This window comes from Calliphora vicina, chromosome 2 (genome assembly GCF_958450345.1).
Source record: "Calliphora vicina chromosome 2, idCalVici1.1, whole genome shotgun sequence".
NCBI lineage: Eukaryota > Metazoa > Arthropoda > Insecta > Diptera > Calliphoridae > Calliphora > Calliphora vicina.
Window position 1 is genome coordinate 59,524,995 of NC_088781.1, and position 17,369 is coordinate 59,542,363.

The 17,369-nt window shown below is 30.3% G+C and overlaps 1 protein-coding gene across 1 annotated transcript; it reads right to left on the reverse strand.

Annotated features, from left to right (window-relative positions):
- Nucleotides 1-5,796: 5,796 nt before the first annotated feature.
- On the reverse strand, nt 5,797-17,139 carry LOC135950502 (thioester-containing protein 1 allele R1-like). The gene is made up of 9 exons (XM_065500038.1): nt 17,060-17,139; nt 16,510-16,924; nt 13,136-13,947; nt 12,809-13,070; nt 10,968-11,235; nt 10,791-10,908; nt 9,446-10,523; nt 6,496-7,011; nt 5,797-6,435 (listed from the first exon to the last, which is right to left on the reverse strand). Exons 1-9 carry the CDS (start codon nt 17,122-17,124, stop codon nt 5,797-5,799), a joined length of 4,173 nt encoding a protein of 1,390 aa, XP_065356110.1. The 5' UTR covers nt 17,125-17,139.
- Between the last annotated feature and the right edge of the window lie 230 nt (nt 17,140-17,369).

Sequence of the window (17,369 nt, forward strand, 5' to 3'; positions counted from 1 at the left end):
AGCAATTTTTCATATCTCCAATTTATTTTCGAAAAATCATCTCTTTTTGATGTCACATTAGGTGTGTTCGCGTACTTTCCAGTAAAAAACATCCAGCAACTTTATTTTAGAGTTTAAAAATAAATTACTCTCAATCTGAAAAATTGCAAAAAAAAAGTAAGCGAACAACAATTTGTAAAAATAAGTTGTATTTTATTATAAATTAATTTAAAACGTTTGTTTTGTGTTATTTTACATCTTTTCTTTGCAAACTTGTAAATTGTATTAATTTTCAACTTTTTAGTTTTGATTATATTTGCAACCATATGTTTTAAACATATTTTTATGTTGATATTTTTTACAGGACAAAATGTCCAGTAAAAAATAGCATGTTCTCTATCTACGAACTGTCACTTTTAACACTCTCATGCTCTCTCGTTACAAGTTTTTAAGAGTAAACAAACGGAATCCCGTAACTTCCAGTGATAATTTGTACAAATTATTACACATTATCAAGTACGCGAACACTACTATTGTGTCTCAAATAGAACAAAAAAAATGTTTACAATAACATTTTTATAAAATAATAATTATCCAGCATTGTTTGCAGATTTACTACCACTGACCTTATAATTTTGACGCACTTTGTAATGCACATTTTTGACATTTCGGTTTATAAGTAGAAGTAACAGTAATCAAATGAGAGCAAATGATTCTTATCTGATCAATGTTTCTGCAACAAGTATTTTAGCCAATAATATCAATCCATACTATTTGTATTTTTACATAAACAGAACAAAAAGTATGTAACCTTATCATTTTGACGGGCACTTTATCGTAGACAAATAAGTGAAACGACGCACAGAGGGTTGAAATGTACCAAAAGTGGCGATTAATTCAAAAGCTGAACTTTATCTGTTTCAGTCATGTTTGGTATTGGGTTAAAGTGCATTAAATAATACATCACAAACTGCTAAAATTACAGTTGTGAGTAACTTACTTTATTGGCAGTGAGTGGTCAAAGTCAAATAATTTTTACAAATTTTGCGTGCTGTGGTTAAAATTGAAAATTGTGATATTTCGAGAGCTTATATTTTTTGTTAAATCTGTTAAAAGTAGAAATATTAAAATGGAACCATCAACTTCAGGTATTTGAGAACATAAATAAATAATTTTTGTTTAGATAAATGTTTTGAAAATATTTTTTAAGATTTTTTTAAAGTTCTCCATTATTGGGTTTTTTTCGATATATAGATTGAGTTTAAAAAAAATCACGGCGAGATCGGGTAAATTTCATTAAATGCTCTTAAAATATGAACTTTCAGCTTCTATATACAGAAAAAAAATCGTGCGGGTTTATTGAGGTTTTTTACTTATTTAAGTTATAGTGAAAGAACTCCTCTTGCTAAAAAACATATTCTGATACAAAATAGGTTAAAACTTTTTTCTTACATTTTTTTTAAAGTTGTGTTTTTATGTATTTATGATTGTTCATTACAAAAATTTATAATATTGTCTTTTGTGGCTTTTTTTTAAAAAAAATTGTACATTTATAAAATTGAAAAACAAAAATTAGATTTTAAATTAAATTTATGCTAATGTAAATACATATAATAAATTTATGTTTTGAATTTTTTAATAGCATATCAAGCATGCTTTTATTTCCAATTTAATTCATTAATTTATCGCTTTCCATTCCAAAGTTACAGCATAAATTGTGAACTAAGGTTTTTTTTTCCAAAAAAACAATAATGCACTTAACGGGTTAAATTTTTTTTTTATTTTTTTTTATTTTAAATGCTGTGTTTTTATGTATTTATGATTATTCATTACGAAAAAATTATAATATTGTCTTTTGTGACTTTTTTAAAAAAAATTGTACATTTATAAAATTTTGTGTAAAACAAAAATTTGATTTTAAATTAAATTTATACTAATATAAATACATATAATAAATTTATAATTTTATTTTTTTAGTAGCACATGAAGTATGCTTTAATTTCCAATTTTATTCATTAATTTATCGCTTTCCATTCCAAAGTTATAGCATAAATTGTGAGCTAAGGACTTTTTTCCAAACAACAATAATGCATTTAACGGGTTAAAAAATTTTTTTTTAAACTTTTTTTTCTAAAGTGCTGTGTTTTTATGGATTTATGATTATTCAGTACTCAAAAATTATAATATTCTCTTTTATGACTTTTTTGAAAAAATTTGTAAATTTATACAATTTTGTGTAAAACAAAAATTGGATTTTAAATTAAATTTATATTAATATAAATACATACAATAAATTTATATTTTGATACAATACAAAAAAATACAATAAAATTATGATTTATGCTTTAATTTCCAATTTTATTCAATAATTTATCGCTTTCCATTCCAAAGTTACAGCATAAATTGTGAAAAAAGGTCTTTTTTCCAAAAAACAATAATGCGCTTAAAGGGTAAAAATTTTTTTTTTAACCTTTTTTTTCTATAATGCTGTGTTTTTATGTGCTTATAATAACTCATCAATAAACAAATATAATATTTTAAAACTACGGCTTCTATGGATTAATCGCCACTTTGGATACCATTCAACCCACTGTGGGACGACCACAACCACTGGACACTGTATAATCGGGTCCCATAACAAATCTAATCCAAATTGAATTAAAATTAGTTTTCTTCATACAATTTTATTGTTTTGTTTTTAATCATTTACAAAATGAATTGAAACAAGTAAAGCTACGTTTCCGTAGCTTTAAGGCTGGGTTAGCCGACCGTTGATGTAATGTAACCGTAATGTTGACTTAACGTAACACTTTAGTGCGATTATAGAACATTAAAAACGTGTCATATGTTTTTGACATAAACAAACAAATTTAAACAGCTGTTTGAAAGTGTTATCAACACAATTGTTTTAAATACTGTTCAAGCGATTTTATAATTTTTTTCTGCGATTTAAAAAAAAATGTATTCATCATCATTGTGAAGTGCTTCGAAGTGACTTCATATATGTTTATATTAACCCATTAGGAGACAATTATAAATATTATTTATTACCTTGTCATACAGACTTTATTTATTAAAGGTCCGATAACTTAAAAATTAATTAATATTGTACTTTATACTAAGGGCCATTATTACAACATGCCTTTATGTTCGTAATAGTAATAGTTAACTTTAAGGGTACCTTTTTCTATTGCTTAAAGTTTCACCTTCACTATTTCGAACATAAAGGCAAGTTGTAATAATGGCCCTAATTTGTTAATTTAATTTGTCTATACAAAATATTAATTTAATATTTTCAAACTTATTACTTTCGATTATTATTAGTATACATTTTATAAATGCTTGTGTGAGCTAATTTGTATAATATGTAAATATTACCATAACAATAAAAAAATTTTGTTTTTAGTAAGAATTGTGCTAAATTTCCCAATTATTGATAAATTCACTGACATTTATTGTTGTGGGATATGCTAGTTCCTTTGTCCCCTTTTACAATGCTGAAATTGAAAGGCAGACATTTTTCTCATTCTCTTTTGAACTAACCTAAACCTGTGTAATACACACTGTACCTCTTCAACACCTCGCCATCAAACTTCGTCTGTCTACCTTTCAATTTCTGCATTGTAAACGTAGACTATGCGCATTTCACTGGTTGCTTAAGCCAGATCATCAGGAAACCTTTTCCCAAAAGGCTTTAGAAAAACTAAAGATATTATACAAATCAAACTTAGAGTGAATGAGAATTGCAGACACTCAAGCTTTATTTGTAAAAATATCAAAGCTTAAACAAAAAATCAACAATAAACAGTGAGTTTATCTTTTCTTACATTTTGTTTTTTATTTATGTATTTATATTATTGAAATATTTAAAACATTTTTAGAACATTGAAAATATTGTTAAGCGTTCTGAGCATAAGTATTTTTTTATACAAGACTTTTAAAATCAACAAGTTGACAACACCGTTAGTAAATGTCACGTTGAAACGTAAAGAAATTCAGTTTTTAACAGGTTCAGACGTTACAGTTACGTTACATTTTGTCACTATAACTGCTTTAACTACTTTACACACAATAGAAACGATCAGCTGTTCCGTTCCGTTAAGGTTACATTACATTACAGTCGGCTAATCCACCCTTTACTTGTTCCGCATACACCGTAATCGGCACCGAAAACGAAATTCCATACATTTGCACCGAAAAAATGTTCTGAAACGAACTTTTATTCGGTGTAAATGTATGGAATTTCGTTTTCGGTGCCGATTACGGTGTATGCGGAAACGTAGTTTAAGAGTGTTATATTCGGTTGTGCCGAATCTTATATACCCTTCATCAAATTATACTTTAAAATAAATTGTTTTAAATATTTTTAGGTAAACAAAATTTAAAAGTTTTGAAATTGTTTTGCATATTATTTTTTTGAAATTGTTTTTTAATTTTTTTGAATAAGTTTTTCCACTAACGGAATTTCTACATTTTTCACTCATGGTGAAGGGTATAAAAATTCGGTTATTTCAACTGTAATGCTTCTTTGCCAATTGACTATCTTTTTCTAGAACCGGAAAAAACTATGGTTATAATAGAATAATTCAATTAGCAAACAAATTGGCCATCTTAATGAATCTGAATATTGTAACTTTTAGAAGAAAACTTATAAACAAATTCCCGACAAACATTTCCAGAAAATTTCCAAAAAATTATTCCCGTATTTGAACGCGAAGAAGTGATGATTTTGACACGAAAGACAAAGATCGTCCAGGCCAGCCAAAAAAGTTTGAAGACCAATAATTGCAGGCATTACTCCATGAAGATTGTTGTCAAACTCAAGGTTGGCGAGCATCAGGATTCATCCAAAAGCAAGGAAACTGGGTACCGATTTTGCATGTCCTAAATGCTGTTTGAACGCTGTAAAGAAAGATCGTTATTGCACCGAATCATTACTTACGATGAAAAAGGGATACATTACGATAATTCGAAGCGTAATATATTGTAGCGTAATATATTGTATGTGAAGCCCGGCCAACCAGCCGAATCGACACCAAAGACAAATATCCATGGCGCTAAGGTAATGTTTTGTAGGGTCCTTTTATGAGCTGCTGAAATCTGGCCAGACCATAACAGGGAACCTGTACCGAACGCAACTGATTCGTTTAAAGCAAGCATTGGCCGAAAATCACCCAGAATATGGGGCCAAGCATTAAACCGTAATATTCTAACGTTCTGCAACATATTGCAATACCTGTTAAAAACTATTTAGAAAGAAGTGGTTGGGAAATTTTGCCTCAACCGCCTTATAGTCCAGAACTTACCCCGTCCGACTACTATTTGCCAGAAAGATGGGAAAAGATCATAGCTAACAATGGTCAATACTTTAAATAAATTTATATTGTAGAAATATTTCAAAATAAAACCTACAAAATTTTAAAAAATCTCGAATTTTTATGTCATACACCCAATTTTTCAGTACTAATGAATACTAAAACTTGTTCGACACAGATAATTTTTTATGAATGTAGCTACACTTTGGAATTCAGAGATGAAATTTAGACATAATCGACTCATAATCTTTTAAGCTGATCGTTATACTTGTTGAACCATCAGTTTTAGACACCTAGATCGTTTGATATCACATCTCAGGCTTTTTATAGTGGTGAACCGATTCTAACTTAAATTCAATTGTCATGTAGAGCAAGTAGACATACAACTTGATTAACCACATACATCGTTTAATCGATACAAAAATAAATTTAGAATAAATGAATACGAGTAGAAAAAAAGTGAGGAACCATAATTGTTAACTTTTTAATAATTAAGAACAATTTATTCTTTCCATAAACCAATTATTTCATAACACACGCTATTCTGTAAATTGGTATTATAAAAATCATACATTTCAATCGTTGAAGGCTTCAGCAATTGTACATCAAACACCTTATCGGCCTGAACATTGAGACAAAGTTCGTCCTTTGCCTGCAATTGATCGAAATACATAATAATTCGTGTATCCGAATCTTTCAATTCCACTTTTGTTATTAATTCCTCTTCAAGTAACTCCTGTATATTGTTGGGATTTGAAACAAAACCGGAAGGTAGATAAATTTCCAATATAATCATATTGGTTTTTTGAATTTGTAAATTATCAGATGGTTGATATTTAAAGCAGACTTCCAGTAACATTTCTCTGGCTGAGGACATCTTCGCCAAAGGTTTAATAACAAATGATTGTTCTTTAAAAGCAAAACGGGGCTGTTTTTGGGACTTTTTGAAATCGAAACTTTTGCCTAGGCGGGGGCTGATATTCAAAGTTTCAAGTGTATTGGGTTGGGGAACATTATCCTCATTAGTAGAGTTATCGGTTAATGGTTTGTCTTCAGTCACATAATAATGATAGGAAAATTGTAGCAGTGAATTACCCTGACCTTGAGCTACATATTGAATGGAACGTGTTGTATGTGGTAGCTGTAGAAGAGAGTACAAATTTAAATATTCAATTATAAATTTAAAGTAATTACCACCCACCTCAAGACGTTGCAATATCATAAAGTTATCTGCTGTCACCTCCAAAATACCCTGTTTCACTTCCACCCCTTGAGCATCTTTGGCTGTAAAGTTGACGTTTATTAGAGTCTCATGTAAATGGCTGTATTTTTCATTAAATTTTATTAAAGCCTGCAGACCCACAACAGTTTCATGGGTCGTTCGAAATCCGCCATTTTCACAACGTTGCTTTATTAGCCAATTAAATATTGAAAAGGGTTCCGTTCCACCTGTTTCTAATAGAGCCATTAGAACATATGCGGTTATTTCTACATCATTTGATTGTTTCTTATCCGCTGAGGTCCACCATTTATGATTATCTTCATTATGCTGCATTGCTAGTAGTTTATTTCTGATCAGAGGGACCATATCACTCTGTGCCATTTGTAGTGTTGCTGCCATTATGGACAGAGCATACGCTTCACTTGTACTATTCACGTTACTGGTTAAAAACTCTAGACCTTTTTGGATGACAGACTCGTATTGTTTTCTATACCTCTAAATGAAAAAAAACAAGAGAGATATCTTATATAACCTCCCCTAAAGATTAACAAGTAAGAGTGTTATACTCGGCTGTGCCGAATCTTGTATACCCACCATCAATATGTGACAATAAAATATTTTCCTGATATAGTGGCATATAGAGGGTAGGTTCAATTATGGACCGATCCTCACAAAAGTTTGTAGATAGATTTAGGTTCATATAAAACGTGTTTATGTTCAATTTCATCTCGATATTAATTATTATAAGACAATTATGAATGTTAAAGTCATTTTCCGAAGGGGACCTTGTATGGGGACTAGGGAAAAATGTTGCCCAATTTTCGCCATACCTTACAGTATAATTTCAGAATACTTGGAACTAAATTGTGCAAAATTGTATCAGGATTGACGCATAATCAACATACAGTATTCCGAGGGGATATTTGTATGAAAGCTAGGTGAAATCATGGACCGATATTGCCCATTTACAATACCAAACAAATCTTATAAACAGAGATGATCTGTGGAATATTTCAGCCTGCTAGCTCTCTTCGTTTGGGCCCTAACGTGTTTTATACAGACATACGGAAGGACGGACATATTTAGATCGTCTTAGAATCTTATGCGGACCCAGAATATATATACTAATGTTGGTCAGCGACTAATATTTTGATGTGTTACAAACGGAATGACAAAATCAATATTCCGATCATATTTTTTGATGGATATAAAAAAAATTGGTGAAGAAAAATTTTTTGGTGAAAAAAAATTCAGGTTAAAAAATATTTTTCGCGATTTTCATCTAATGTAGATCCGAATTTCTATATACGTCCTTGGAAAGGTCTATCATTAACATGTATCTATATATAAAAAGAGTAACGTTACTGACTGACTGACTGATTCATCATAGTACAGCCCAAACGGGATTTTTAGAAATTCGAATGTTTAGGGGTAAAAACGGGTAAATTCGGTAATCCTATATCTTCAAAACTAATTAAGATACAAAAAAAGTTAAAATTGCATGTTACTCCATTTAAAAAATAAGCTGACAGGTGTTTCGTACTTTTTCGAAATTCGAACCTTTTAGGGGAGAAAACGGGTAAAAACTGTATTTTGGTACTTTCTTGGCACCCTATGTATCTTTTAAACCAATAAACATAGAAACAAATTTTAAATCTTATTCTTTACTTATCAAAAAATAAAAAATATAAGTTTGGTACTTTTTGGAAATTCGAACCCTTAAGGGATCGAAATTTTGTTTTTTTTTGTACTTTTTCATAAAATATGTTTTTCTATAATTTGACATAGACATACGAATATTTTATTATGAGCTCCCACAACGATACAGAAATTTATTTGAGTAAAATTTAACCACCGCAATGTGGATAAAAAAGGTACCAAAAAGGGGATAAATTCGGGAAATACATTTTATTTGAAATTATTAAGCCAATTTTGATAATTTTTTAACATTGGCTCCTGGATTCATACAAAAATTAACTAATAGTGTGTTATTTGGAACTCAAATTCCAAGGTGTATATTGGGCCAAATACGTGTAAACAGTTTGGTACTTTTTGTAAAACATAGATTAACACAGATGTTATTCTTTTGCGACAGTCTGTAGCATAAACAAATTTGGCAAAATGGATTATTTTTAAATTTCAAACTTGAGGGTGTTCAAGGCGGAAAAGGGAAATTGGTACTTTTCTCCTAATGGTACTTTTTTAATATTTTAAATTATTTCACTTATCGAAATTAAAGTTATCTGGTATGTATTTGAGTGAAGTTATTGTTAGGAATAGGGTACCTAAATAATATTTAGGTACCAGAATGTGAGAACTTAACTATAGGTACTTTTTAATTCTTCTAATGGTACTTTTTGAGTTTTTTATAACAATGGACTTAGAAACATGAAATTAAGTATATATGGTCCTAAGTGAGTGATAATTCTAGGGGTATACTTTTTCGTACTTTTTCTTCATTCGAATGGTACTTTTCGAAAGGTGACTTTAGTGGTAACTTTCTTTAGCATTTTCGATAATAATTGACCCAGAAATATGAAATTAGACATTTACAATTAGATTCACAAAGGGAGACTTAATAGTACTATTTCCTTCTTCTAATTGGGGTGGCGAAGCGCACCGGGTCAGCTAGTATTGTATATATTAATGACTTAATACTCCAGATATTGATCAAAAATAGGTAAAAAATCGAGGTGGTCGTGGTTTTTTAAATGGCAATCGTAGATATATTAATGTACGGGTAGTAGATATATTAATGTATCAATGATGTTTGTAAGTTATTCTATAACGATCCAGAATATATATATATTTTATGTTAAAATTTTTAAATTACAAACGGAATATATTTCTTTACCTTTGATGGTTAAGGGTATTATTTTAAGAGGAATAAGTTATTTTTAATAATTTACTATGTAAATCAAGCACTTACCATATTTTCCATGAACGACATGAGAACAAAGGCCGTGAATCCATAACGATTCTGATGGGCCGGATAGAATAAATGTCCCGTATGCTGAAATTCCCCATTAGTTTGCTGGTGGCTGGCCAAAAAATCCAAACCACTTTTTATTATTTCTGGCTCCACTGCCACATATTTTACGGCCTTAATGAAAAATCGTACAACATAAGCCGTTAACCAGGTGCTTTCTGTGCCCTCTGAACCAAAAACACTGTAACCACCAGTATTGTGGCGAAATGTCAACTCATTTTGATAGCCAGTTTCAATGAAATGCACTGCTTTGACAACCATTTCTGAATTCTTTTGCCATTTACCCACCGATTTTAAGTAGTCCAAAACTGAAATATTTGGAGCAAAATTAATCATATTCTGTTCACCACAACCGGTGGGCAAACGTATTAAATTGTTGAGATTTTCCACAGATGGCAGTAATGTATCACCTCCTATAGACAGCCGGAGAAACTCTGATTCGGGTACAATATCCTGAGGTATATGGGCTATAAACAATGAGTTTTGAACTGATTCTGTTTCTGGCTGAAGCTTAAGGTAAATTTCTTGATTATCTTTAATTAGAATTCCCTCAGGTTCTACTTTGAGCTGTTGTTCGATGGCATCCCCGGCTAAAGGACTTAAGGCGGTTATTTGTACATTAAGTTGTCCCAATTTTAAGGCTTTTACTTTAAATGCCACACTTGTGCCACTATTCGCCGCTACAGTGACATTTTTAATAACTTGTGTTAAATGTAAAACGTTATTACCATCATCATCATCCATAAATTGAAATTCATCATTTGTATTGTTCATAATGATTTGGCAGCTCAAATTTTGTTCATAATAGTTGAAAATTGTCAGAGGAATGGCTATAGTTTCTCCCCTCTTGATAGAGTAGGGCAAATTTGTGCTAATGAAGAAGGGTCGAAATACTGTGATATTAAGCGGATCATCCATAATACCAAGGCCGCTTAGTTCATTAATGCTAATAGCTGTTACAAGCCAAGTGGTTATAGTATCGGGTATATTTAAACTCAAGCTAGTGTTTTCATTAAGGCTGAAATTTTATGGAAATATTAGTAAAAATATTTAGAGATACAAATACATTAAAGTAAAAGTTTAATTTATTCTAAGATATCATTTCTAAAAATTGTTATCATGGGTTCAATATTTGGTGAGCTGGATGAAAGGATAAAGGATTTTATTATTTTTTTTTTAAATATATTTTTTCAAAGGAAACAATTCGTTAGCTTAATGTGCAAACATGTTAAATCCATTTTCACAAATTATATAGGAAGCCACTCTAATATACATATGTACTTACATCTCGATTTCTTTAAAAATCCAAGTTTCCGGAAATTTTGTACGTACTAGTGGTTGACTATTTGGCAAAGCTTTTGACATTCGTGGACTTCTCGTTCGTCTATAAATTCCCGAAAATGCTAAAAAAAAACGAAAATCACATTATTTCTCTGTGTATTTTAGATTAACTGTGATTCACATTTTGGCGAAATATTTACAACATCAGCATTGGTGAATGTGACGAGACCACATAGTTTCCCAAAACCAATATAACTGTAATCGGTGTATAACTGATCGTTAAGTAACTCCTTAATTATTTGTTGCTTATTTAAAGTGTAATTGGAATTTAACAAATGCGCACTAAGATCCACTGCGAGTAGTCCAACACGAGATTGCTGTTGTGCTTGTATATTAAGATTGACTTTCTGTCCAGGTTCAACTGTGATATTGGACGTAGAAATGGTGATCTAAAAAATGGGAATATATATCGCAATATAAAATTTAAAAAATCAATTTTACTTAAACTTAAAAACATTTTTGCATAATTCTTGAACACAGTATCAAAATAAAACTATCAATTTTTTCAAAGACAATAAAAAATAAATGCTATAACCGAACTTGTTTTAATCTAAACACAAAATAAGACACTTTTTCGAACTAATTAAATATATTCTTTCTTTTTTTCGTTCTTTAGTTATTCAATATTTTCGTTTTGGGACACCGGTGTCGTCAAAGGGTTAAGCGTAAAGAGCATTATTTACAACTTTGGTATCTTTGGTGACCGGCACTGAAATTTTCCGACAAATATTTTCGTAGAATATTTTAATCCTTAAATGTCCTTTTTGAAAGGAGTTTTTTTATTTTCTCGAAAAAGAGGTCAAATTGACCACTAAGGAGATGAGCTATAGGGTTAAGATCTTCCACAAAAATTATCCTCAATTAGAAATCTCTCACACATTAACTTGCAACATTTTTATACCCTTCACCTTCGTGAGAAGGGTATATATAAGTTTGTCATTCCGTTTGTAATTTCCACAATATAATTTACCGATCCTATAATGTATATATATATTCAGGATCCATGTCCGTCTGTCTGTTGAAATCAAATTTCTGAAGACCCCAAATATCTTTGGATCTAAATCTTCAATTATTCTGTCGACATCGGTCCACAAATGGCTGAGATATGAGGAAAAAACCAGGACAACCTCGATTTTTGACCTATGTATATCTGGATTACTAAGTCATTAATATAGACAATATGGATATCTAATGATATACATATATTTCAAAAACCTTTGCAACGACGTCTATAAGACCATAGTAAGTTGGATCTACAATGGGTCAAAATCGAAAAAAATATTTTTTAAGGCGACTTTTTTTCACCAAAAAAAAAAATTGAAAAACAAAAATATTTTTTTAGAATTTTAAAAAAAAAGTTTTTAAATTAAAAAATTAAAAAAAAAAATTTTAAAATAACTATTCGAAAAAAAAAATTTTCTGGATACAATTGAAGTGGTCCGAGTGGTCACAGCTAGGGAAAACCATTTAGTTTTCGGCATATATTAATATTTTTGAATTCTTAATGTAAGATGACAGATCTTTAATGAGTATAAGGAATAATACTGAACACGCTTTTCAACTTATAGTCTTTGAACAAAACACGCGTGTCTAAGATACTAGACATCCACGTATCTTAGACACGCGTGTTTTAAGGCAAATGAAAAAGTCCATGTTTATCTAAATTATATAGTAGAATATCGTAGTAAATATCATTGTCTAATCCTCTAGTCTCTGCAATGGAAATCAATAGGTAAAAGTTTGATTGGGAGCTTATTGAAAAATATAGAAACTCGAATCTGAGATTTTACAACATATTAAGTTTGGAATATTAAAATCTCCATCTAAATGCCATTACTTTTGCGATCAACAACACTAAGCACCGGCCTCACATTTTTATAAACTTATGTATTTTAATTTTTACATTATTTCATTATCTATTGTAGGCCATAATCGGTCACAATTCAATATAGAACAACTTACCTTATTTTCAAATTCATTAGGGAAACTAATTTGAATGTCACAGAAATTAAGTACACCCCTGTACAGGTAGTGAACACTGAAATCGATCAATGGCACCATTTCAATGGTTGGGTTTATTTTAATGATATAAGAGTTTTGATCTGCTTCCAATTGAACATAGCCCGTCTTTATAATATTACTATGACCCACTAATACATAAATTAAATAGGGAATATATGATGTTGATGACACTTCCACATCCACTACCTGGTCTAAATTTATTCTAGAATAAAATCAATGGAAAATGTTAATAATTTTAAGTATTTTCTAGAAGCAATTAAAACTTACTTTCCCGTTTTCACTTTGAGATTGCACAAAGATTCATTATTTGTTTGACCGTTGTAAAATAGGTTTGATAAATATAGGGAAGTTTTTTTGAAGAAAAATTCATTGCTCTTATCATGTTCATAGTCAAATATAAAGCTGGTCATGCCATGCTCATCGAGTAACGATTGATACACCTTACCGCCATGTTTCATAAAAATAGGCGTGGTGCGATCATTGACTTCAGTATCATTCAAATAACGTACTTTAGCTTTTATTAAAAATGGCAGATTGTCACGAAATTCGATTTCTTCGATTGGTACCACAATTCTGTATCTCTGATTGTGGTGTTGTATGGTTTTCTTGCTGCTCATTGAAACATTTGTATATTTATCGATAAGCGATACTTCAACATCGAAATAGGGCTCTACTTCGGCATAAGTAAGATGATTGCTAACATTAAATTCGAATTTAGCCTTGTACTCTTGTATGTCTTTTGTTTGCATTTCAAAGACAACTTTCCCGATCATGACTTTGGCTATAACTTTTCCTTCAACATATCTGCCATAAACATATTTGCCATAGACAGTTACGGGGAGTATTTGATCTTCATGTACAAAATCATCGACAGTGTCCAGGTGAACACTGAATTTGGGCAGCACATATTTATCCACTTTAAATGGTTTCATTTCTCTGATGTTGTATTTACCGCTTATCGATACTAAAATTTTCCAATAACCCAAATTTGGATGTTCAGATAGTTGTATACTTCCGGAGAATATGCCCTTGATAAGATGAATGTTTTTGAACTGTTTGACACGGTGATCTTTGGCATCCTGGAAAAAGGATTTTTTAGAGAATGATACTTGATTAATAGTTTACTTCTGATAAATGAAGTCAAATTGGATAATAATAACCCATGCCACATTGGCTCTAAAGTATGGAAAATGTTTACAAGGGAACAATTTATTAAATATTAATTCGCAATCTATACAGAATTATTTCTCTAAAAAGATATAATTGGAAACTTATCGAGCTTATCTCTGGAAAATTATTCATAAACTAACTTCCAGATTCTAGATGCCTTTACAATAACAACAAGTAAGAGAGCTACATATGTATATTCGGCTGTGCCGAGTCTTATACCCTTCACCAAATTATACTTTAAAATAAAAATTTTAAATATTTTTAGGTAAACAAAATTAAATAATAAATCAAATAACTTACATACACGATTCATACATCCATATCTCCGAAATTCTTCCGGCTCGGTCGCTATTTAAAATCGAGAAAATCGGTCCACAAATGGCTGAGATATAAGGAAAAAACTAGGACAACCTCGATTTTTGACCTATATCTGGATTACTAAGTCATTAATATAGACAATAGGATATCTAATGATAGATTTTTCAAAGACCTTTGCAACGACGTATATAAGACCATAGTAAGTTGGACATACAATGGGTCAAAATCGGAAAAAATATTTTTTAACCCGAATTTTTTTTCATCAAAAATTAATTTTTGTCATAAATTCTTTTTCCAAAAAAATTAATTAAAGAAATTTAAAAAAAAAAAAATTTGAAAAAACTTTTTTTTAAAAAAAATTAAAAAACAATTTGGAAAAAAAAAATTTTTAAAAAATTTTAAAACATTAAAAAAAATTTTTGATATTGTTTAAATAAAAATATTTAAAAAAAAAATATTTTTAAGTATAATTTGGTGAAGGGTATATAAGACTCGGCACAGCCGAATATAGCTCTCTTACTGTAGCCTTATATACATCGTTGCAATGGATTTTGAAATATCTATCATTGGATATCCATATTGTCTATATTAATGACTTAGTAATCCAGATATAGATCAAAAATCGAGGTTGTCAATTTTAAATAGCAACTGACCCGGAAGAATTCCCGATATATTGATGTATGAATCATGTATGTAAGTTATTTGGGTGCTACGGAAAGTTAATTTCAACATACATACGGACATGGCTATATCGACTTCGCTATCTATAACGATCCAGATATATATACTTTGTGGGGTCGCAAATGAAAATTGTAGAAATTACCAACGAAATGACAAAACTTGCCACTCATGGTGAAGGGTATAAAAACACGTGTAAAATAGTCACTGAAAGTATTCGCTTGGGTCTAAAAGATATATCACTTTGTAAACCCATTATCCATCTTCATTATCCGATTTGACTCAAATTTTCAACTTTACATTTTTATAACATTTGTCACAATCATATTAAAGTTTTAAATTTATCACAGTTTTACTAAACAAATACATATATTAGCAGTTTCTCGAACACAAACGAGTTTCAAATTTTATTTTAGAAGTTTCTAATTGTATTTCAAATATCAACTACTGAAATAAAATTAAAATTTCTTAAATAAAACGGAAAAATCTGAGATACAGGAAGTACTGTAGAACTGATTGATTGAGTGGAAATTATATTTTGTAAATTTGAAAATAATTTATGGATATTTTCATATTTTCCCCATTATAACTCTGCGTGTAATTTTTTGAGTCATGGAAATATAACCATATACGGACACCACTACGTGATAAAAGACCAAAAAAAAGACCCGGGTCTACCAGTTTTGCCCAAAGTCATGCACTTTTGTTATGGGCCCCCAAAAAATTTGGGGCCTCGGTGTAATTTTTGCAAAAAAGTGATCATTTTCTCAGGCTTCATATCTTGCAAACAGTTCGGAATTATGATGTACTCCCTGAGGCAAAGTTGTAGCCCTTGTGATAATGGCAAAGTTGTAGCCTTGTCATAAAGAACAAAAATTGTGAACATCTAAAATCAAAAAAAAAAATTCATCTTCAAGATCAAAATCGCAAAAAACTTTAAAAAATTCAAAATAAATTTTTTTATAGCTGCCTAAATGTATGCATTAGTTTATAATAATTTAATAGTTTATGGCTCAAAACACTTAATTCCTTCCACCTAAACGGTGTTAAGAATCATTCCTAGGAAGTTCATATGTTCTAGAAAGTTGTTTATTGAGATCTTATGTACATTTTTTTAGTTGATTGTTTCCTTAAATTTTGAACGGTTTGCTACAATGGATCTGAACAGGGGGAAAAAGGTAAAAAATCTATTTTTTTTAAGTTTTTTGCAAATTTGATCTTGAAAATTAAGTTTTTTTGTTTTTATATGTTCACAATTTTTGTTCTTTATGATAAAGGCTACAACTTTGCCTCACAGAGTAAATGAAAATTCCTTACTGATTGCATGATATGAGCCTGAGAAAATTATCACCTTTTTGCGAAAATGACACCGAGAGCTCTAATATTTGGGGGCTCATAACAAAATGGGTGACACGTGTATTGGTAGTGGTGTCCATATATGGTTATTTTTTTCGTGTTGCACTGTGTAATCTTACCAGTATCTGCACTCTCACTGGTTCATTCAATTTCACCGGCTTTAAATGCACATCCAATATAATAACACGAAATTGCACTAGATCTTCCGGCTTGTAGGTTCCCTTGCTGGTCTGCATATAAACCCTAAGAGCCTTACAATCTTCAACCAAAAGTTTTGTGGAATTTTTGAAACTTAAACCCTCAATGCCTTCAGCAATCAGTTCGTATTTAAAATCCTTATTTAATTTCGGCAAATCAAAATCAATAGTTTTCGTTTGAAACGACTGCAGTGAGACATCTTGAAATGTATAAAACGAAGGAGTTCTTGCGATACCCAGACGTATAGTTACAGGTCCATCAGCTTCATGCAAAGTTACACTTGCAGTGTATTTGCGGTTTGATTTAATGATGCCAGGTGCCAGTATTGAATAGTAACTATGTAGTAATAAATATTAATTTGTTAGCAAATTAATTTACATCATTTAAACATAAAATTGTTAGCAGAAATCCCCATCATTACATTAAATTTGATAGCTAAGTATAGATTTACATAATTTAATTAAATTGTACCTTTTACATATAACAACTGTCCATATGTGTCCAATTAGTAATAAATGCAGCCACTTACGTTGCATTTTGATGTTGATCTTTTGATTATACTGGAACGACTAAATGAATTGAAATTTGTTTACTAAATTAAGTTGCATTTATAAATCTGCTCGCTCTGATAAGAGAATAAATAATCTTAAATGTTAGTTTGATCTCAATTACCTCAAAATAGTTTTTTTCTTACACTCACTTGAAATTATTATTCGTTTTTATACCCTACACCATCACAATGGGGATGGATTACCAAATTTAGTACCGATCGTTCTACAAT

Coding starts and splice junctions, on each gene's coding strand:
- LOC135950502 (XM_065500038.1), bottom strand. CDS start 17,124: ATGCAACGTAAGTGGCTGCATTTATTACTAATTGGACACATATGGACA. Junction 16,925..17,059: donor ACAGTTGTTATATGTAAAAG/GTACAATTTAAT, acceptor ATTACTACATAG/TTACTATTCAATACTGGCAC. Junction 10,909..10,967: donor TGTAAATATTTCGCCAAAAT/GTGAATCACAGT, acceptor GTTTTTTTTTAG/CATTTTCGGGAATTTATAGA.